We start from the raw sequence: 22,191 nt of genomic DNA on the forward strand, positions 1-22,191 counted from the left end.
CGCATCTTTTTTACAAACTTCTTATATAAAACCGCTTAACATTTGAAGTTTATGGTTCAAAACATCAACTTCCTTTCACATTCTCTCCACCCATATATTTAGCCGCGAACTCAAATCAGTTACAAAAATCCCTCAAGAAAGTGCAACGGTCACTCCTAAATTCTAGGTTTTTGTTTAATTTAATTATTTTTCCTCTTTAAATTTTGTTAATCATAATCATTTAATTCTATTTCCTCTTCATCGTTAAACTCTTCGTCATCTCCTTCTCCTTTCCAGGTTAATCTTTTCTACTTCATGCATCATTCATCATTCATGTTAAAGATATTCCCGTATCTTCCTCGCAATCTAGTAAATAATGTTTTTAGGAAATTGTATCTACCTTTAGTTATCTTTCCTTAGTTTCTCGTATATTCGTTTGCACATATTATTTACCCTAGATTTGTATTCCTTAATATCGTATCTTGTAATTGTATAAATACTCGTATCATTAATGAAAGAATTCACACATTCAATCATAAACTTTACATGGTATCACCGAGCCACAAAGCCTAAATCATCCATCTGGTAAAAAAATTTTCGAAATCCTCCATGGCAGCCAACCACGGCCTTCTTCCCAACCCCGATGAACCCAACAAACCTATCTCCGTCATCACCTTCCAAAATTGCATCCAATTAACCGACACCCTTACCTACAAACAATGGAGCTTCCAAATCCGAGCCACCATGAACGGCCATCGACTCTTTTATTACCTCGATGGAAGTATCACACCACCACCCGAAACCCTTACCACCACCTCCGACGACAACAAAACAGCAACCACTACTAACCCCGCCTATCTCACTTGGTATCACCAAGACCAATTCATACTCGGTGCCCTCACCAGAACCTTATCCTCCACCGTTGCCCCTGTAACACCCAGGATCTTTAGGAACGTTGTTGACCGATCTTATTGACCAAACAGACCTTAGGGATGAATGGTGTAGGATCAGACTGGCAATAGGAGATGTATAGGTTAGTTACTCGACCTAGCGGAGGCCACTCGGCCGAGTATCACCAATACTCGACCGAGTGGAGTCTACTCGGCCGAGTATTCCTATACTCGACCGAGTATGGCTGCTGTCGACGCGTTATTATAAATGCGAGTTCGCGAGATTCATTTCTATTTTCTCATTTCCTCGACAGTTTCTCTTTCTCTAACCCTAGACCATCACCCTACTCCATCACTCCATAGCCTCATACCTCAAAGGAGTTAGCCTAACCCCTACCATGGGAATATCGGGATTAGCGGAGCAAGGAGGACGTGGGTGGTGGTTGTCTATGTCGTCACCGATGTGCAAGGTTAGGTAAGTTTCTGCCTTGTGCCCTTTTGAATGATTCTTTGAGTAAGTCGTGTAATAGGACATGGTTATCATTGTTAGGGTGCTTATTGGAGTCGTGCGCGGCTGTAGTTGGAAGTCTTTCAAGCTTTGCGATGAGGTAGGGTCTCCCTACTCAGTCTACTGTTAATTGATTTGAGATTTTGATTGTAATGTAATTTGTGTTCATCTGCTGATCATCGGAGTATGGGTGTTGGGGTGATGATGTCGTTGGGGTGTGACAGTTGTGTTATGTGATTGTGATTATGGTGGAGTCACTTGCGGGAGTGGCTTCACACCCTAGTTCGCCCTCCGTGGAACCCGCCACGGGAGGGGATGTGCACATTAAGGGACAGGGAATGTTAGTCGCTCGATGATGAGCTGGACTAGGTGGGAATGGACTGCGGTCACCCACTGGCGGCGAGGGCTACCTGTTGCGATGGGTAGCCTGGCAGGGCTACACCCTTCGCGGTGTAGTCGATTATGATACGATGTGGTAAGGTTGAGATGGTGGATGATCAGCTGTTTACGTTATTGTCTTATCTTATACTTGATTAGTCAGTACTGACCCCGTGTTGTTTTGTGGTATCTGCGGTGATCTATTCGGGGATGGTGAGCAGTTGGTTTAGCAGGTATTATTGATTACTGCTGCTGGGATTGGAGGGATCGAGTCATCACGCTACTGGTCTAGAGATGTAGAATCACAAGTGTTGTAATTGAACTTCTTTTTAGGAACCTCGAATAGAATGGTATTGTAATAGACATTCTAATGTTATAATATTGTTCTTGTATTGTCTAATTTGATCTACCTCCTCGGGAAACCGAGATGGTGACACCGTCATATACTGGAATGGTCCTTGGTAAGGCGTTCTGGTGTACGGGGGTGTTACAAAGTGGTATCAGAGCCGACGATTTTGGAACCTGAACTAACGAAATTAATGAACATAGGGTGTCAATTAAAATGAACCTGGTGTATATACGTTGGGAGCCCCAGCCGATGCTAGATTTTGAGTGAGTAGGCGCCCTCATTTCAAAATCATGGCCCCATCGGACTTAAGCCAGACACGGGAAAAGGGTAGCTAGTGTGAGTCGTGGATTGCTAAGTGTTGTGTGTTGTGTGCATCTATTGTGTGCGTATCTATTACTAGAGTGGTATGTGTTAGATAGATGTGGGGAAAAGTGGAAGTGAATATGGAATTGTTGCAAGGGGTGATCAGTGACAATTAATCAATTTGTTTTATGATGAATGTGTTAGGTGTGAAATTATTGCGTTACAATTGTGAATAATGTGTGTACGTCTGGTGATTAGCAGAAGTAGAAATGATGTGATATAGAGCTAAACCTGGTAGGTACCGTAATTAGATTGTGACATATGCCATATGGATAACAGTAAAATAGTTTCTTGGCATAGTGAGGGATGAAGGTAGAAGTTATGATTGTTTGGAGATGAATGTACGGATATACGTGTTGTTATGTGTTTACGTAGTAGGAATCAGTTTTAATTGTGACTAGCCGGAATCCCGGAACTCCGAACAATATTATTTGATTTTGCAGGAACAGTGAAAAGTTACGACTCCTTCTTTATTTCGAAAAATTCGATCGAGTAGATGCGAGTACTCGACCGAGTAGACCAAATTCGGCCGAGTATCAAGTTACATAACCGAGTACCCATTTTGTTATAATAATAGTCGATTCTGGTCTCTAAAACTCGACCGAGTAATAATAGTACTCGACCGAGTAATGCACACTCGGCCGAGTATCTTAAACACTCGACCGAGTAGTGAACACTCGGCCGAGTATTCATAACACTCGACCGAGTATTGCTGTAGCAGGCTATTTACGGGTTATACAAAAACCCTAATTTTGTGCCTTTCTTTCTTATTTCCGCCTCCCATCTTCATCTTTCCTTCTCTCTAAAACTCCATACTCTTCTTTTCTCAAGCTTTTGGGTAACATCTTGGTGTCACACTTATTCTTGCTTGTCCTAAATCAGTTTAAGGTAAGATTTAAACTCAATCCCTTATTTGTTTTCAAAGACATTGTGTATTAGCATGCTATATATTTATATATATATATATATATATATATATATATATATATATATATATATATATATATATATATATTTCGATTGCTTGTTCAAAACGACCAAAATTTAGTCTTAAACTTATTGATTTTTTCGAATTCAACCACATATAGAACTTGTGTATATGTTGGTTGATTAATTTCATGGGGAAAAATTCAATTTCTGAATTCTAGGGTTAGCAAAAACGAAATTCTTCTTATTGTTGATGAGTATTTCCTGATTTGAGGCGATTTGAAAACTTGGAACTATGTGAATTGTAAAACACATGGTGATTTCTGATAGTTTATCTCACAAAGCTTATTCCAAAATTGATATACAAGTAAAACAGTCCGTCCGTTGTGTTAAGAACTTTCAAGTGTCAATCCTTTGTTAAAAATGATTTTCTTGCAGTATGGTGAAAACTAGAGGTTTACCCAACAAGAGACCTCGCGCGAATGTCCAACTCGAGGCTGGGCAATGTAGCAGTGGACCGGTTGTACCGCCGGTGGAGGCACATCCATCGGTAATTTTTGCTAACTTCGATCATCGTAAGGCTTTTGTGGCTCTTATGCGCCGTCCTTTTCGCCCCACCCGATGTGTCAACCCTAGTATCCTTGAGACTTTGGGGATTCAGGAGGACATAGTTCACATTTTCAAGATTTTGGGCATGGAGGGGTTGTATCACTTGAGAAAGAAATCATACCCCCACTTGACCTTAGAGTTTTTGAGCTCTTTTGTTTATGATAGGAAGGGCAAGACCGTCTCTTTTCGTCTCATGAACGAGGATCATGAGCTTACCCTTGATGAGTTGGCTGACCATTTGGGTTTAGAGGCCGAGGATGATGACTACCTTAGTGACGTGGCCAAGAAACGTGGCGCACCTCGGTACCTTCCGTATTTGGTCGCGGACCCGCCCTACCGTCGGTGCCATGTTGATTAATGACATCCAAGACGTTTCCCTTCGCATGTTTCGAGGATGTTGACACATGCTTTACTCGAGAGATGATGTGAGTAAGCTCAATTCTCACGAAGTCATGCTCCTTATGTCTTACCTTAACCTCCACCGCCGGAAACCGTTTTACTACGGTGCTCTGGTATAGTGTGCTCTAGTTTGGAGCGCATGGCACGATCCCGAGACCCGATTTATTGCTTGCATGAGCCATAGTGACCCGCCTAGCTCGGCCGACCGACCGACTTTGAGGCCCCACCTCCCGAGGGGAATGAGTATGTTGAGGTTGTACCCACCATGGACGCCCAGTACTGGCGTCAGAACCGATGGTTGAGGAAGATGGATGATGGGTCGTATGCTTAGAGAGTGAGGGGAACTATGTGGATGGTGCTTCCGGACCCAGCTCATCTCCCTGTTGTTGATCATTTGGCCGAGTGGGAGCCTTGTGGCATCCCTAGACCGAGCCCCGATCCTACCTCGATCGACCCGCGGATCCTCCTGGACTTACCCGAGCCCGTCACCGTACATGAGGGACAAAGAAGAACAGCACCTCCCCCACCTAGGGAGCGTCGTGGAGTTAGGCGCACCTAGGGTAGACCCGTTGTGTCCGAGCCCTCTTACTCGCCCCGACTCTTACCCTTACCACCCTTATCAGTACTCGCCGTACCCTACGGTGCATGACCCTAGGATGCAGCCTCATGAGTTGGCTGAGCGGATCTCTTCTACTTTGGTGCTCCGCAACCTACACGACATGACCCTTAATCAGGGCATCGGGACTGATTTGGCACAGCATGTATGGTGGAGAGGACCGGGAGTGGATACGGGAGTATTCCACAGCTATGGGGTGGACCCGAGTTTCTGGAGACCACCAGAGGAGACCGAGTTTGGCTACCTCGCAGGACCGTGGGGAGCCAACTCCGGTAGTCAGCTAGGAGGGGACTACTCAGCAGCAACAGGTTTTCCAGGTGCAGGGAGTTCAGGTGCAGGTACCTCTGGCGCAGGTGGTAGTGATGACATGGAGGAGGGTCCTCGTTGCTGATCTTAGGTTGTTAGGTTTTTTTTTTTTACTTTGATTTATTTGGTGTTGGACTTAATTGGCTATGATGGATTTACCTCATCGATCGGATTTATTGTTCTTCTTGGAATATTGTTATCAGTATTTGGTATCTATGGTTGGATGACTGTATCTGGCCATAAGGCCGTTACTTGGTTATCGTATGGAGAAGTTTTAAATGTCACTTAATGTCGGAATTGGTTATGTTTTGGATCTATGGTTAAGAATGGATGCAGGTTATTAGTGATAGCTAGGTTGTCGACAAAACACTCTCTGGCAGGTATACTCGACCGAGTATATAGTACTACTTGACCGAGCGGAGTCTACTCGGCCGAGTATTCTTATACTCGACCGAGTAGAACTTACTCGACCGAGTAGCCTTTCATACTCGGCTGATTATTGCGAATTCAGAGGGACATTGGAAATTTGTTATGAAAATTTCATAATTACGTGATAATTGTGTGACAAAGCTTGTTAGATACTTGTTTTACTATGTTATACTTGATGACGTCCTACAGATGGATCATTATGGTATCATGGATTTGTGGTTGTTGGTATCGGCTATAAATTTATGAATGTTTTGTTGTATAAAACAGGTTAGTTATTTTAGGGGGGGGAAATACCCTAGACATTTAATTATATGAAGGTAATACTTTACTCATATCACGTGCTCACTGTAAGAGGTGTTATACGTATGTATATGTTTGGTTACAATGATAATTGTTTCAATGAGGTTACGTATAGACCTGTTTTTCTTTTTCAATTATTCTATATGTTAACTGTCGCTATAAGAGTATATATGTTGGTTGCTGAAGTATTTGGTTTTTATAAGTCACCAGAGCGTAATGTCGTAAAACAAGTTGAGCTACATGAGTTTATAAGTAATGTCACCGTCATGTGGTACGTTTTAGCGTTGGGTCTGGGAAAATGATTACTGGTGAACTTCGGGGACGAAGTTCCTTTAAGAGGGGAAGAGTAATGTCGCGGAATTAAGTATTTAATTATGTAAAATATGTGTTTAGTTATACTTATAATTTTGGAATCACATGTATGTAGTTAACATTCGGAATTTATGTTCATGTTCCTGGAAGCGATAGCTATGTTGTATTCGGGTAATATAAAGATTATACTATACACGGAGGTCTCAACTCAATTTTTTTTATGACAAGTATTTTATTTATGAAAGATGTATCTTCTTCATGTGTAAGTATTTAATTTTATGAAATATTGGGAATCATATGTATGTTAGGTGTGCTCACATTCGGAATTACTGGACTACAATTATGTTTTCTTTAAGCCGCATCTATGTTGTATTCAATTAATATGAAAATTTTATGGCGCAAGGGTGTCAAGTAATATGAAGATTCGATTCATTGATGATAATTGGTATACGTGTTCGGAATGTGGTGATTGTGTACTTATGTACTTTACAACGGTGTATCGCTTTGCATTTGTATATTTAATATAAACGTATGGAACGTGGTAGTTTACAAGTGTGTATGGTTTTCTGACATTATGGTGTAAAGTGTTGCAATTGCATACTTGTGTAGGTATAGGGTGGATACTGTTTTGAGAATGGGTTATTGTTTGGAAAGGTAGCTGTGATAGGTGATTGTTGTTGAGTAAGTTGGCTGATGGTAATGTATGGATAGTGTGAATTTGTGTACCTTTGTGAAGGTGGTTAAGGTCATGGTACGTAATCTTGCGGGGAGTGTCGTGCGGGCTGAACTTCGGGGACGAAATTCTTTTAAGGGGGGAAGATTGTAACACCCAGGATCTTTAGGAACGTTGTTGACCGATCTTATTGACCAAACAGACCTTAGGGATGAATGGTGTAGGATCAGACTGGCAATAGGAGATGTATAGGTTAGTTACTCGACCTAGCGGAGGCCACTCGGCCGAGTATCACCAATACTCGACCGAGTGGAGTCTACTCGGCCGAGTATTCCTATACTCGACCGAGTATGGGTCAGCCGACGCGTTATTATAAATGCGAGTTCGCGAGATTCATTTCTATTTTCTCATTTCCTCGACAGTTTCTCTTTCTCTAACCCTAGACCATCACCCTACTCCATCACTCCATAGCCTCATACCTCAAAGGAGTTAGCCTAACCCCTACCATGGGAATATCGGGATTAGCGGAGCAAGGAGGACGTGGGTGGTGGTTGTCTATGTCGTCACCGATGTGCAAGGTTAGGTAAGTTTCTGCCTTGTGCCCTTTTGAATGATTCTTTGAGTAAGTCGTGTAATAGGACATGGTTATCATTGTTAGGGTGCTTATTGAGCGTCGCGCCTGTAGTTGGAAGTCTTTCAAGCTTTGCGATGAGGTAGGGTCTCCCTACTCAGTCTACTGTTAATTGATTTGAGATTTTGATTGTAATGTAAGTTGTGTCCATCTGCTGATCATCGGAGTATGGGTGTTGGGGTGATGATGTCGTTGGGGTGTGACAGCTGTGTTATGTGATTGTGATTGTGGTGGAGTCACTTGGGAGTGGCTTCACACCTAGTTCGCCCTCCGTGGAACCCGCCACGGGAGGGGATGTGCACATTAAGGGACAGGGAATGTTAGTCGCTCGATGATGAGCTGGACTAGGTGGGAATGGATCGGTCACCCCGGCGGCGAGGGCTACCTGTTGCGATGGGTAGCTGGCACAGCGGGGCTACACCCTTTGCGGTGTAGTCGATTATGATACGATGTGGTAAGGTTGAGATGGTGGATGATCATTTGTTTACGTTATTGTCTTATCTTATACTTGATTAGTCGATCGACTCCGTGTTGTTTTGTGGTATCTGCGGTGATCCATTCGGGGATGGTGAGCGGTTGGTTTAGCGGTATTGTTGATTCGCTGCTGGGATTGGAGGGATCGAGTCATCACGCTACTGGTCTAGAGATGTAGAATCACAAGTGTTGTAATTGAACTTCTTTTTAGGAACCTCGAATAGAATGGTATTGTAATAGACATTCTAATGTTATAATATTGTTCTTGTATTGTCTAATTTGATCTACCTCCTCGGGAAACCGAGATGGTGACACCGTCATATACTGGAATGGTCCTTGGTAAGGCGTTCTGGTGTACGGGGGTGTTACAGCCCCTCTGATTGTCCACGCCACAACTTCACATGAAGCCTGGACTACACTCGCCATCACCTTTGCCAAAAAGACCCGTGGACGTAAACTTCAACTTAAAGCTCGTCTCCAATCCCTCAAGCTTGGTGACGGGACTATCACGGAGTTTATGCAATCAGTTAAATCCTGTGCCGACGATATTGCTCAACTAGACCGACCCATGGACATCGAGGACATCCTCACGGTTGTTTTTGATGGTCTAAACTATGACCTCTATGGCCCCGTCATCGAGTCCATCAAAGCTCGAGACACCCCTATCTCCTTTGAAGACCTCCACGAAAAACTTATCCAACATGAACTTCATGTTACCCGCACCAAACCATCCGTCCCATCAAATTTTCAACCCACTGCCAATCCCGCTCACTCAACTCCCACATAAAACCGTCCCCAATACACTCCTCGCCCCTCATACCAACCAAAACCGACCTATCAAGGACCACAAACCTCTAACCCGGACCACAAACCTGCCCCCTACAAGGGCCGCTGCTATTACTGTGACATTAAAGGCCACGTTGCCTCCGACTGTCGCAAGCTCAAAGCCGACTACCCAATGGTCGTATTTCCTACACGCCAATACCGCATCAATCCTCTTCATGCTCACACCGCCACTCATGCCCCGAACACCATTAACCCTCACGCATGGACCATCGACACAGGAGCCTCTCATCACATCACTCACGACCTCAACACTCTTGCTCTTCATCGACCATATGAAGGCCCGGATGACTTAATCATAGGTGACGGGTCCTCACTTCCGATTTCTCATATAGGTTCTTTCACCATTCTCTCTTCTTCCTCTCGTCCTTTAATTTTTAATAACGTACTCTGTGTCCCACAAATTTCTCGTAACTTATTTTCTATCTCTCAATTTTGCACCGATAACGATGCCATAGCCGTATTCTTACCTTCTACTTTTCTTATAAAGGCCCGAACCACGGGAGCGATACTCCTTCAGGGTCCGCTTAATCATGGCACATACGAATGGATACCATCCGCACCACACGCTCTTGCCGCATCCGTCTCCTCCACACAATGGCATCACCGACTAGGACATCCGTCATCCGCCATCCTCAAGCTTTTAAATGCTTTAATTTTAATATTTCCGAATTTACTCATTGTACTCCGTGCTTAATCAATAAAAGTCACAAACTTCCGTTTTATACGTCTTTGCTAATGTCAAAGGCTCCACTCGATCTAATTTTTTCCGACTTATGGACCGCTCCTATTTATTCAAATGAATTACATAAATATTACGTACTCTTTGTTGATCATTATACGCACTACATTTGGTTATTTTCCGTTCAAAAGAAATCCGACACAATTCACATATTTAAACAATTTCGTGCACTGATTGAAAAACAATTTAATCGTCCTATACTTCGATTTTATTCCGATAACGGCGGAGAATTTCAAAAATTAACTCCACTTCTACTCGACTCCGACGTTGTCCACCTCACGTCCCCTCCGCATACTCCTGAACACAATGGATTTGCGGAACGTAGACACCGACACATTGTCGAAACCGGTCTCGCTCTTCTTACGCATTCACAATTACCCACGAAGTTCTGGCCTTATGCATTCACCACGGCTTCTTATCTAATAAATAGATTCCCAACTCCAACTCTCCACAACGAATCTCCATTCTTCAAATTATTTCATCAACACCCCAACTACTCAAAACTACACGCATTCGGCTGCCTCCGCTTCCCATGGCTACGGCCATATACTCACCACAAGCTTGATCCCCGCTCCGCCGCCTGTGTATTCTTAGGATACTCAAACACCCAATCCGCCTTTTACTGTCTTGAACCTCGAACATCCCGTGTTTATACATCCTGTCATGTTCGGTTCATCGAAAACGAGTTCCCATACAATCAGCTCCTCGGCACTCCTCCATCCACCACTCCTATACCCGCCCAATGGACCACCTTTCCCCTCCCTCTACTGCCCTCTGACAACTCACCTGGCCCCACCATCCCTACGACCCCTCCACACCAACGAACACCACCCCTGCCACCCCTTCGACTCCTGCCTCTACTGTCCAGTCCTCCCCTGTTCTGCCACCCGACACCCCTGCCTCCCCCACTCACACTGCCTCTCCACAGTCTCCCTCACCACATTCAATCATAAACTTTACAATTCATTTAATTGATTTATGGCTTCAAAATATATATTTGTCTTATTAATGATTTTTTCATTGTTTAATTAAGAAATTTGTTTTTTCCAGTTTTTTGGTTATCGATTTTTTTGTATTTATAATCACAAAATAGACTTTAATTTATGAAACTATTTTACAAAATATTCTTTCTCAATATTTGGTAAAAAATTGTGTAGGTGAGGTTTTGGGATATTTTTGTGACAAAAATGCAAAGGTTGGATTATTAATGTTCAAATTAAAAAGTTGGGTTATTTTTGGAAGACTTATTAAAGGTTGAGTTATTTTTGTTAAATTCGCCTTTAATTTTAATCTTGGTTTTCACACTTTTCTTATTTTTATCTTTATTTTTTTTTATTTTTTTTTTCAAACACACTTTGTTTCGTTTATCATTTATCTATTTTCTTTTCCATTGTTAATTTACCTTTCACCGTATTGATGGATTCAAACCTATAAGATTTTGGGTGATTATTCATGTTAGTCGACCCTAACCTATGTTATTGGAACTAAGACTTTGTTGTTGTTGTTATTGTTGTTGTTGTTGGAGTTATGAACTAAGGATAATTTAAGAAGTTGATGATTATCAATCTCGAGGAAAAATGTAAAAGTGTGTGTTTTGGCTAAGGATGACGAGGGTGGAATTTTGGAATAATTTGGAGTAGTAAAAATAGTACCAATAATAATAATAATAATAATAATAATAATAATAATAATAATAATAATAATAATAAAAAAAAAAATAATTATAATAATAATAATAAAAGTACTAATTAGTAAGAGAAAACAATATGAGAATGGATAGAAATAGTTAATCTTAGCAACAAACATTTAAAGGGTCATGGAAAACATATAAAAAAGGAAGGGATATTCTACGGTGTACCCTCGAATTTTTCGGTTTTCTATGTTGTACCCCTACATTTTAAAAATTCTATGGTGTACCCCTGAACTCTATAAATTAGTCTATACCATGACCTTATTTATTATCTTCGCTAACTTGGTTTCTTAATTGACCTATTAAATCGTTTATTTACCATTCCAATTACTCGATAACTTACTCATTTACTTAGTAGTTGGCCGCATTACCTATTAACCCACTAAATAGTATACAAATCCAACTAAAAGTTCATCAAATCCCTATTATCATGTCATGAATCATAACGAATGTTTTTAATATTTCTTTGTGCTTATTAAAAGTGATTTCTGATATTTCTCATATAGGATGATGATACAACACTAATAAGACAGAATAAAAGTCAAAGTACGGTTGTTTGATAGTGATAAAGTTAATGGAGAGTTAAACTTGGCCATGATGGACAAATAAGTAAGAAGTTTAGGGCTACAAGGTAGAATAAAAAAATATGAGGGGTACACCATAGAAAACCGAAAAACTCAGGGGTACACCGTAGAATATCCCAAAATGGAATAAACGAGTTGTTTTACACTAACTTAGAGACTGTTTATCCCAAGTTTTTGTGAACATTCAAATACTTTTTTTTTTAAATGAACATACACACCATTGTGAACATTCAAATACTAGAATAAGGATTTGCTGGAAGTCTGGAACAATAACGAACAGATATGTCAAACGGGTTGAACGGATCCATCTCAGATCGGAACGATTACAGATCGAGTCATACGGGTCACGGACATTATTTTGACTTTTACGAACAAGTGTTTTTTTTTGTCTAAACCATCTGGTAATCCGAACCACATTGGGCCGACTAATCCGGATTTCGGGGCGTGTCCAAGGATTACGGTATTTAAACCCCTCCCAATCGCAGTTGTGGGGGATCGATCCGCAGACCTCTCTACTAAGCGCAGCCCCATGCTACCACTAGGGATGTCATTGGGGCGTGGCGGTGGTGGATATAGGCTCCCCCGTACCCGTACCCACCAAGAAAAACTTGTACCCATCCCCGCCCTACCACCCGTGGCGGGTACAAGTTTCCAAAACCATCCCCGCCCCAACAGGCGGAAATATAAAACCGTACCCGCCCCGCTTACCCATTAACCCGCTACACTATAATTTTATTCGATAAATTTTTTCGCACAATTTGATTTACTCACTATTAATTTCCATTTTTTTTTGAATTTATCTTTATAATTTTAGTTTTTCACCAAAGAAGTTAGTAAAAAACTTTACAAAATAGTTATTATTAACATTATATCTTAACTATAACTAAATAAGCTTTAAAAAATTGTCATAATCATATTAATTTTTTTAATGATTGACGGGTAAGATGCAAAACCCATCCCCGCCCCATTACCCATGGCGGGTACAATTTTCATACTCGCACCAGCCCCATCACCCGTCAAAGCTCTAACCATCCCCGCCCCAACTGGGGCGGATGCGGGGCGGTACCCACTTGTACCCGCCCGATAACATCCCTAACTACCACTGCTTCAACCAACACGATTGGTACGAACAAGTGTTAGTGTGCACTATTGAACATACGTGGAAAAGGACTACAGACATGGCAGATGAGCCCATGGGCCATACCATCGAGCCCACAAAAGGTTTATCTTCAATGATGTAAAGCGCAACAGAGGCCAGGCTCGCTGATATTCCCCATTTTTACTGTACACCTTTTACGTTACTGTCCCACCGTAACTGTAATTCTGACTGAATCAAAATTAACAAGGGCCTCTCATTATTGATAGATAAATCCACGTTTTTTATATGAGAAAATAAATATTATTTGGACCGAGGAAGTAAACTGTCTTGTTTATGTGTATTAGTATACATCTTGTACAATTTGTACAGTTCTTTCGAGATAAAAGTGTTAGAGAATTTAACAATTATAGTGAATATATAAGATCAGATTACAAACGTTAATAATCTGCATTATGTTGAAAAATACTGAAACAAATTAGTGATTATAACTATAATCACTTGTTAGGCCTGATCATTTGTTTATTTATTCCACTCATATCTCATTTGTTTACCTTTCTATATTGGTAATACTTTTGAGAAGTAATTTCATCATCCACGTCACATGTAGTCCATTTGTCACTCAATAACAATACCTCAAATAGTTCCTCCTCTCAATATTTGATATTTCTACCAAACTAGCTTCTTTGATTAAAAAATGGTTGATCAACTCAACTATTCTTTTCCATTCCAAAAAAAAATTGACCTATATACAATAATACAAGTCATTTTTAATTTCAATTGACCTCTACCGAATAATAGTCTATTAGCATTTAAAAAAACAACATACCGAATAATAGTCTATTCGCATTTAAACAAACAAACATTTGTCGCATGAGTGCAACAAAAAAACGGGTAGAGTAATGCAATCATCATGTCAGCTATGTGATTAATTTCACTATCTTCTCAATTTCTGTCACTATAGTTGCTTCTTAACGCTTCACATAAATATGAAGTAAAACTGTAAATACTACTCGTTTTGTCACGGTTATTTGTTGTCCTTTTTCATGTTGGAATGTCTCAGTCATTTGTTGTTCTTTCTATTTTAAAAATGAACTTGATGAGTAATTTGATCATTTCCATTCAATTTGTTCCACTTGTCATTTAGTTATTGGTCATCTCCTCTTTCCTTGGTTTTTGTGCCAAAACCAAAGGACAACAATTAACCGGGACGGAAGGAGTACTATATTTTCAGTTGTATAATAAACATTGTACAACTATTATACATCGATATTACTTTTTTACATACGAATATTACTCTTTACAATATTGTTCAAGTTCTTTAAAACAAAACTCGAAAACTTTAATATAGAGTTCAGATATAAACCATTAGTTATAATACAACTAGTGGTATAATCTATTATAATTGAAATAAAACAACTTCATTTATAGTAAAATCACTTTACAGTTTACACAAGTGAAACATTAATTATTACCGTATCTTTTTTACAAACTTCTTATATAAAACCGCTTTACCTTTTACAAAAGGGAGAGGGGACAAGGTGGGGCACCCCACTCACCTCTCAATGAGCATTTTGTGAGAAAAAACGGTATCCGTCACAAGCTTATGACGGATATCACCCGTCTTCAATAAGATTTTGTGTTACCTTTAAAGTTTATTGTTCAAAACATGAACTTCCCCTTTCACATTCTCTCCGCCCATATATTTAGCCGCGAACTCAAATCAGTTACAAAAATCCCTCAAGAAAGTGCAACGGTCACTCCTAAATTCTAGGTTTTTGTTTAATTTAATTATTTTTCCTCTTTAAATTTTCTTAATCATAATCATTTAATTCTATTTCCTCTTCATCGTTAAACTCTTCGTCATTTCCTTCTCCTTTCCAGGTTAATCTTTTCTATTCCATATTCATCATTCATTTCATTGATTTATGTTTTTTTAATATGATTTTTATTTTCCGTATCGTATAATATTAAAAGTATAGTTCTTTAGGTTAATCAGTAGCGGAATTCGGGGTTAGCAGGAGCAGTCGCTCCCTACAAATTTACTCCGCGCAGTTTTTAGTTAAAATTTCCGATTTTTTTTGTTGGTATACATAGGCATCACTCATTCACTCTCAGTGGTGGAGCTAGGGGGCTAGCAGGAGCGTCCGCCCCCGCTGAAAAATGAAAAGTTCGAAAATTTTAATTAATTTTTCGATTTTTTTTTAGTTTCCCTTATATTATTACTCTTCCGCCCCCCTAAGCTCCGCCACTGATCACTTATGAAACTCTTTGGCGCGAGTGGCGTTATGAATCCTACTAATTATTCGTCCCCTAACTATAAATCCACGTTCGGCAACTTGTATTGATTAGATTAAAGTAGGTGATGTGCTGTTAAATTAGCTGTGAAGATGTCAAAATCTCTTGATAATGAAATTAAGAGTTTAATTATGATGAAAATTCGGATAATCCATTACGAAATTCCCTAAGACCAGTCAGTTTAATATAATTTTGATGCGTCTGACAAATACAATTCTAGAAGATATGGAGATTAATGGTGGCGTTGTCGGTTATAAGAATTTCGACACGAGTATGGAATAATATAATATGAATAAAAAAGTATGAAGTTATGAAATTCTGTATATTTTAAGTCTGTTTTTAATGATTGTCAACCATATCAAGGAGTGTGAGATGCCATCTTGTAGTAGAATTATTGCATTTCGTGGGATTAACTTGTTGACAGCTTCAACGTGTGACATGTTATAATTAGCCGTGAGACTGGGATCTGGTGTATGTGCGCATTACTCTCTATTCTTTGTTTAGTGAGACGGGTTATTAACGTTTTGTTTCGATAGTTTATGCATTGGTTTGGTAAGGTTTTGAGTTTTTGGCAATTTGGTTTACTGATTTGAGTTGTTCATTTCACTGCATTGTCGTGTTTTTGGTACTGTTAAATGCTAAAATTTTCGATATTTTGACTTCTAATTGTTGGACAGATCTTTCAAGATGGTTGCGTTTGGGAAAAAGATGAAAGAAAGGCAGATTCAAGAATGGCAAGGGTACATTACATATCATTTGTTGTTTTGCTTTTATGTTTTCGTATTGTATGCAATTTTTATTATGGGTTATTCGGAAATAGGCTCTTTGGATTTTCGTTGGATCTTTTGAGGCACTAGGCCTTACATTGTGCAATATACATGCATGTATATAGAAGATGTTTGCTAGAATTTGGGTGAAACGACAATTACTTCTGATAACTCGTTATAAGGTTACAGTTATCAGTTGTTCAGTTAAGTTGTGTTTCTGCTCAAGTTTCTGGACGTGATGTCGCCCTAAAGGATCAATTATCAATAACAATAGAGCCTTAGTCCCGCAATGGTTCAGGGGCCGGGGCTGACGTTAATCATTGTGTTGGACAATCAATGTGAATTAAAACGATGAAAAGTAGAGAGAAAAAGAGGATCAAAGTATGAAGTACAACAGACAGGCAAAAAAGATAATAGTGTGAAGAGAATCTAAAGAAAAGACAGAAAGAACAATTATCATTATGCTGTTCTAGTCGTGAATTGTGATTCTTGTTCTCATATACATATTATCCATTCGTAATAAAGTCTAGCTGCTGAGTGTTGAACAGTTATGGAAAAGAAATGCTAAATTTTAGGCACAAGGTATCGAAAAATTTGATGTCTCATCATGTAGTCACCTGAGAAGGCCGAGGAGAATAAGGCTTTTGGAAAACTAAAGAAACTGTCTTTTCTTTTTGTCATCACGCCTTAAGATAAGCGAATAGAAAATAGTGAGATAGATAGGCTTTTGCAACAGCTTTATGCTCGGAAGTTAGAAAATAGTGAGATAGATAGGCTTTTGTCATTATCATGATTCATTATGATAAATTCTATTCACATGACGTTTTTAGGATTCATTCTACTCGAATAACGGCTGTGCCAATTTAGTAGCCTATGTTAGTTATCTCAAGAGGCTTGAAATTTACTATGTCAGGTTCTGTCGTTGGTTTCAGGTATTATATCAACTACAAATTAATGAAGAAAAGAGTCAAACAGTATGCTCAACAAATAGAGAATAAATCACTGGATCGCAGACAAGTTCTTAAAGACTTCTCAAGGATGCTGGACAGCCAGGTAAAAAAATATGCTCAGAGTTGTGACACATTGTACTTCTTTAAAGCATTATATTCTTCTGCTTTTATATCCATGCCCAATGGAGTTGAAGTTTCACTGTCCTTTGGCTTTAAAATATCACGGGATAAAGCAAAATAGCTCATTAAAATGTCCGCACTTCTTGTATTTTGAAGCATTGTTGGTTGATGCAATTATCGACATAGTTTCCTGAAGGGGTTATCCAGAAACAACCTCTTTGTGTTTTGACTATTTTCATAAGAGGGTAAAGGTGAAGTACACCTCATCCCCTCTACATCGTCATGAAGTAATGCTGCTGTTGTGTTATTAATGTTTCATCTTTTGTTGTTTAGATCGAAAAGACTGTTCTGTTCCTGTTAGAACAACAAGGGGTACTAGCTGGACGGTTAGCCAAACTTGGAGAGGAGCACAATTCTCCTGAAAACCAGCCTGACATAGCCAAAATATCTCAATTACGGGAAGCATATAGAGAAGCTGGGTCAGATCTTTTGAAGCTTCTGTACTTCGTTGAGATCAATGCTATTGGTCTTCGTAAGATTCTCAAGAAGTTTGACAAAAGATTTGGTTATCGTTTTACTGATTACTATGTGAAGACGCGTGCCAATCATCCTTACTCCCAGCTGCAGCAAGTGTTCAAGCATGTGGTAAGATATCTAAATAAGATGTATAGGCTGACTCATTTGTCTAACACGTACCCTAGCTATTCCATGATGTATGAACCATCTTCCGTTTCAATCATTTTCCTCACTGGAGTACACTAAATACAGGGAATAGGAGCAGTTGTGGGAGCCATAACTCGCAATTTGGGAGACTTACAGGAGCGTCAAGGAAGTTATTTGTCAATTTATGATCAGCCATCTCTAGCCCTTCAGGTTTTTGCTTCAACCTATTCATATTTCTCTTACTATATTCTACTGGTTTAGTTTCATTATAAATCTTTGAATTATTTTTTTAAATTTGGTGCACTCATGCTTCAGCTGATTTCACTTTGGTAGTTTGGTACCCAAAGGTTTCACATATTTCACTTTGGAGGCCTTAGTTTTGGACTATTTGTCAGTTTTGTGGTCTAAACAAAAACTTTCCTCTCTGGATTTTTAACTTTAGACTGCATGAATGTTTAATCAGGATCCTGTCATTGATTCAATGAAATGCGCTGTAGATAGGCTGAGCAACTCAACAAATTTCCTGTCATTTATGGCACAACATGCACTTATCCTGCATGAGGATATACTGCCTAGTCCAGTTGAGGAGCAGATAGACGATAAAAGATACAATTTCATGTCGCTCATATTGAACTTGGCAAACACATTTTTGTATATGGTCAATACATATATTATCGTACCAACAGCTGATGATTACTCTATGAGTCTTGGTGCTGCTGCAACTGTTTGTGGTATTGTTATTGGAGCGATGGCTGTCGCACAAGTATTCTCTTCAGTGTACTTCAGTGCTTGGTCAAACAGATCGTACTTCAAACCTCTTATTTTCAGCAGCATTATTCTTTTTGTGGGTAACACCTTATATGCACTTGCATATGATTTCAACTCAATATGGATTCTTTTGATTGGTCGATTATTTTGTGGGTACGTTAAGATCACTTCTCTGCTTTGATTTGTTAAAACGCATTTGCTGTATATTATACGAGAAACATAAATTTGTTCTCTATTGTTTGTCTTGCATATATAAAGTTCTTAAAATGCTTAGCAGAGTTGTATTTCCGATTTTGTAGATTGGGATCAGCCAGAGCAGTGAATCGGAGGTACATTAGTGATTGTGTTCCCCTAAAGATACGAATGCAAGCGTCAGCTGGTTTTGTCAGTGCTAGTGCCCTTGGAATGGCTTGTGGTCCTGCTCTAGCTGGTTTACTCCAAATAAAGTTTAGGCTTTTCAACTTGACCTTCAACCAGGATACTTTGCCTGGTTGGGTTATGGCGGTTGCCTGGCTACTTTATTTAGTTTGGCTATGGTTTGCATTTGTAGAACCTGCACAAGTGGAAGATGACGTTGAAGAAGTGGCTAAAGCAGGTATGATTTACTGATTGAATGCTTTTACATTTCCAACAAACAAAGTTAGGGGATTTTTGAGTTCAAACAGTCCGTTTACCTTTTTTTCTGCAGCAAATGCGATTGATTTGTTAAAAACCTTTACGTGAGATGGCGTGGTTTTTGAGATAAAGATATAAACTATTGAAATTATTATTAACTGGTGATGAATGAGAAGACTGGTGTTATATTTTTTAAATGGTGACTAGAGATTAGTGTTATATGTTGATATTGAATTTTTAAGTTTTATCTTCCTTCCCAATTGTTTTATGGTATAACTTAGATAGATATCTTTTTTATATACGTCTATCATGCATATCGAATAAACTTGATGTCAGTATTAACACTTCGTCTCCTGGATCAAATAATTTGTAAGGTTTTGGGCCGCTAAAGCAATTTTATCACGCATATATATTTTGTACCTGATGCTGTCAGTTTGCCATGTGTGACGCATCTGACTGAACTTGTGGATGTTGAAGGAGATTTTATTGGCTAAAATGGTTTCCAAGTTTTTTTCCATGTCGTTATAATTAGTTCATTGTAATTGTCTGCCTAAAGTTTTTGGCAAGTTTATATATTAAGAAACATTTTTGTTTTGTTTCTTATGGCAGAAACAAAGCAAAAAGATGCGATGGAGAAAGGTCTTAAGCAACCGCTGCTTTTAACATCAGAGAGAAATGAGATCACTTCAGTAGAAAAGGAAAATGAAGATGATGATGATGGTGATGTAGACTGTGATGAGAGTGAAGAAGCCATAGAAGATTCCCGTAAACCCGTGAATTCGATTGGAGCAGCTTATAGATTACTCACTCCTTCTGTAAAGGTAAGTAATCATACTGGTAGATCTGCAGCTGCTAAGACTTAAATATTGCACTGTTTTCTGTCTATCTTCTGCTCTGCATCTCTATCAGCCAAGTATCGTTTCTTTTAGTAGAACATTATACTACATTTTTTAAGTGATATCAACGCTCAATTGCTGCCTGAGTTCCAGTACCATATGGAATCCGTAATATCAAACTAAAACCCTTAGTGTACGCTGTATTAACTAATACCTTATGCAGACCTTCTGACTTATTTGAATTTTGTATCGTCGTTGATTTGCATAAGTTATGGTAAAGCTAAAGAAGCAATCTTGTCTCGGGTATCACTGATGCTTGCTTAATGCATTTCTGATGTTTCCAGGTCCAATTGTTGATATATTTCATGCTCAAGTACGCAATGGAAATCCTACTGTCAGAATCTAGTGTTATTACAACATACTATTTTGGCTGGTCTACAAGCTCAGTTGCCATTTTTCTTGCTTGCCTTGGTCTGACTGTACTTCCAGTGAATATTGTTGTTGGGAGCTACATCAGTAACATGTTTCAGGAGAGGTGATCACTGTTTCTTTTCTTTGATTTTTGAATCGATTAATCCATCTTTTATTGCTTTACTGCCAGCCACTGATCTATAGTATAATTTAGCTTTTTACTGAAGTTGACAATGACGAAAAGAGTATCATTGCTATCATCCAACAACGAAGCTGGCATTTACCCTGATATAATGTTTGCCATCTATTGGGTATTTTCTGTATGTAATGTACCCTAGTAATGATTACCTACTGAAAGATGGTGTGATACAGATAGATTATTATTGTGATCAGCTGCTATGATGTGCTGGAGTTGTGTATCACTTTATCGATGAGATATTCTTTCCAGTTACTAAATTTGACTGGTTCTGTTGATTTCTAATTGCAGGCAAATTTTACTGGTATCTGAGGTGGTGGTTCTAATAGGAATTGTCTTGAGCTTCAATCTTTTCATTCCATATTCTGTTCCTCAATATGTCATCTCGGGACTGGTTATGTTCGTCTCTGCTGAAGTTCTAGAAGGTAAGGCTCTCTGAAGCTCTCTCTGAATTGTGTCTTTTTCATTGCTTATACGGATCTACATTAAGCATTACCGGGCACAGTCAGCTATTATGTTACTTGGACTCTGGTACAGAATCAATGTGCCGGACTAGCATGACTTGAGATTTTAGATACGAGAACCCTTTCTTAAAATGAGGATTTATAGTGTAGGGACACCGCAAAACAAAAGAAATGAATTTATTAATTTAGAGTTATTAAAGGTGAAGCTAGTAGTGACTAGCGAGCTGGCTTCAGCCACTGCGCATATAGGCTTATCGGAGTAATTCTGATTAATATAGCAGCAGTGAACAATTATTTTTTATAGCAGAAGATGGTGAATTTATGATCCTCTTAACTGCATACTGTATTTAGAGTTTGCGGGAATCCTGTATATATTGCAGAGAAAGGAATCCTTGTTTGGTCATTAGAGCACCTCTGATTATATTCGATAATAATTCTCTGATTTCGTCATATAGGAGTAAACTTGTCTCTTCTATCTCGAGTTATGTCATCGAGGCTATCACGAGGAACGTACAATGGTGGATTGCTGTCAACTGAAGCAGGGACTCTAGCGAGAGTGGTTGCAGATGCGACCATCACTTTGATAGGGCTTATGGGTGTACGCAACCTACTGAATTTGACCCTTCTCCCTTCGCTTCTCATATGTATCGGATCCATAATCGCAACCTGTTGCACCTACAACACTCTTTACTGAACAGATCCTGATGCAAAACATCTTTATTATTTCGCCCATTTGTTTCTTCTTCCCAATTTTTTATTTTTTGAGAAATCTTGTTCTATTCTTGTGTATTACAGTAGTTCAGTTCTCCCATTTCATAATTTTTGTTGTGCATACTATAAAAATAGGCCTAATTGGCATTGAGCTGGTGATAATATTTGCAATTCGATCATGGAAAATTAATTAAATTAATTTTCAATTTCTAGTGAGATATTTAATGTCATACTTTACTTTTAAAATTACGTTTACTTGTGTTTTAAGGCACATATTAGAAAATTTGTTGACGT

General features: G+C 39.1%; 1 protein-coding gene across 3 annotated transcripts; it reads left to right on the top strand.

Annotated features, from left to right (window-relative positions):
* The first annotated feature begins 63 nt into the window (after window positions 1-63).
* LOC141638509 (SPX domain-containing membrane protein At4g22990-like) lies at window positions 64-22,111 on the top strand. Of its 3 annotated transcripts, none has more exons than XM_074447919.1 (11): window positions 64-276; window positions 16,074-16,136; window positions 17,096-17,216; window positions 17,567-17,878; window positions 18,002-18,106; window positions 18,360-18,817; window positions 18,964-19,259; window positions 19,889-20,100; window positions 20,460-20,650; window positions 21,014-21,147; window positions 21,642-22,111. In XM_074447919.1, the coding sequence occupies exons 2-11, from the start codon at window positions 16,084-16,086 to the stop codon at window positions 21,878-21,880; spliced, it is 2,121 nt and encodes a 706-aa protein (XP_074304020.1). In that variant the 5' UTR covers window positions 64-276; window positions 16,074-16,083; the 3' UTR covers window positions 21,881-22,111. The 3 variants fall into 3 exon arrangements, with proteins under 3 accessions (XP_074304020.1, XP_074304022.1, XP_074304021.1); XM_074447921.1 differs by lacking the exon at window positions 64-276 and adding an exon at window positions 14,782-14,872; XM_074447920.1 differs by lacking the exon at window positions 64-276 and adding an exon at window positions 14,892-14,982.
* The last annotated feature ends 80 nt before the right edge of the window (window positions 22,112-22,191 follow it).

The sequence above is a fragment of the Silene latifolia genome, unplaced genomic scaffold (assembly GCF_048544455.1).
Source record: "Silene latifolia isolate original U9 population unplaced genomic scaffold, ASM4854445v1 scaffold_20.1, whole genome shotgun sequence".
NCBI classification, from domain to species: domain Eukaryota; kingdom Viridiplantae; phylum Streptophyta; class Magnoliopsida; order Caryophyllales; family Caryophyllaceae; genus Silene; species Silene latifolia.

Bases quoted from the DNA above. Each gene is read 5' to 3' on its own strand.
- LOC141638509 (XM_074447919.1), top strand. From the start codon at position 16,084: ATGGTTGCGTTTGGGAAAAAGATGAAAGAAAGGCAGATTCAAGAATGG. The intron at 17,879-18,001 runs GTAAGATATCTA...CACTAAATACAG, and splicing joins AGCAAGTGTTCAAGCATGTG to GGAATAGGAGCAGTTGTGGG. The intron at 18,818-18,963 runs GTACGTTAAGAT...CCGATTTTGTAG, and splicing joins ATTGGTCGATTATTTTGTGG to ATTGGGATCAGCCAGAGCAG.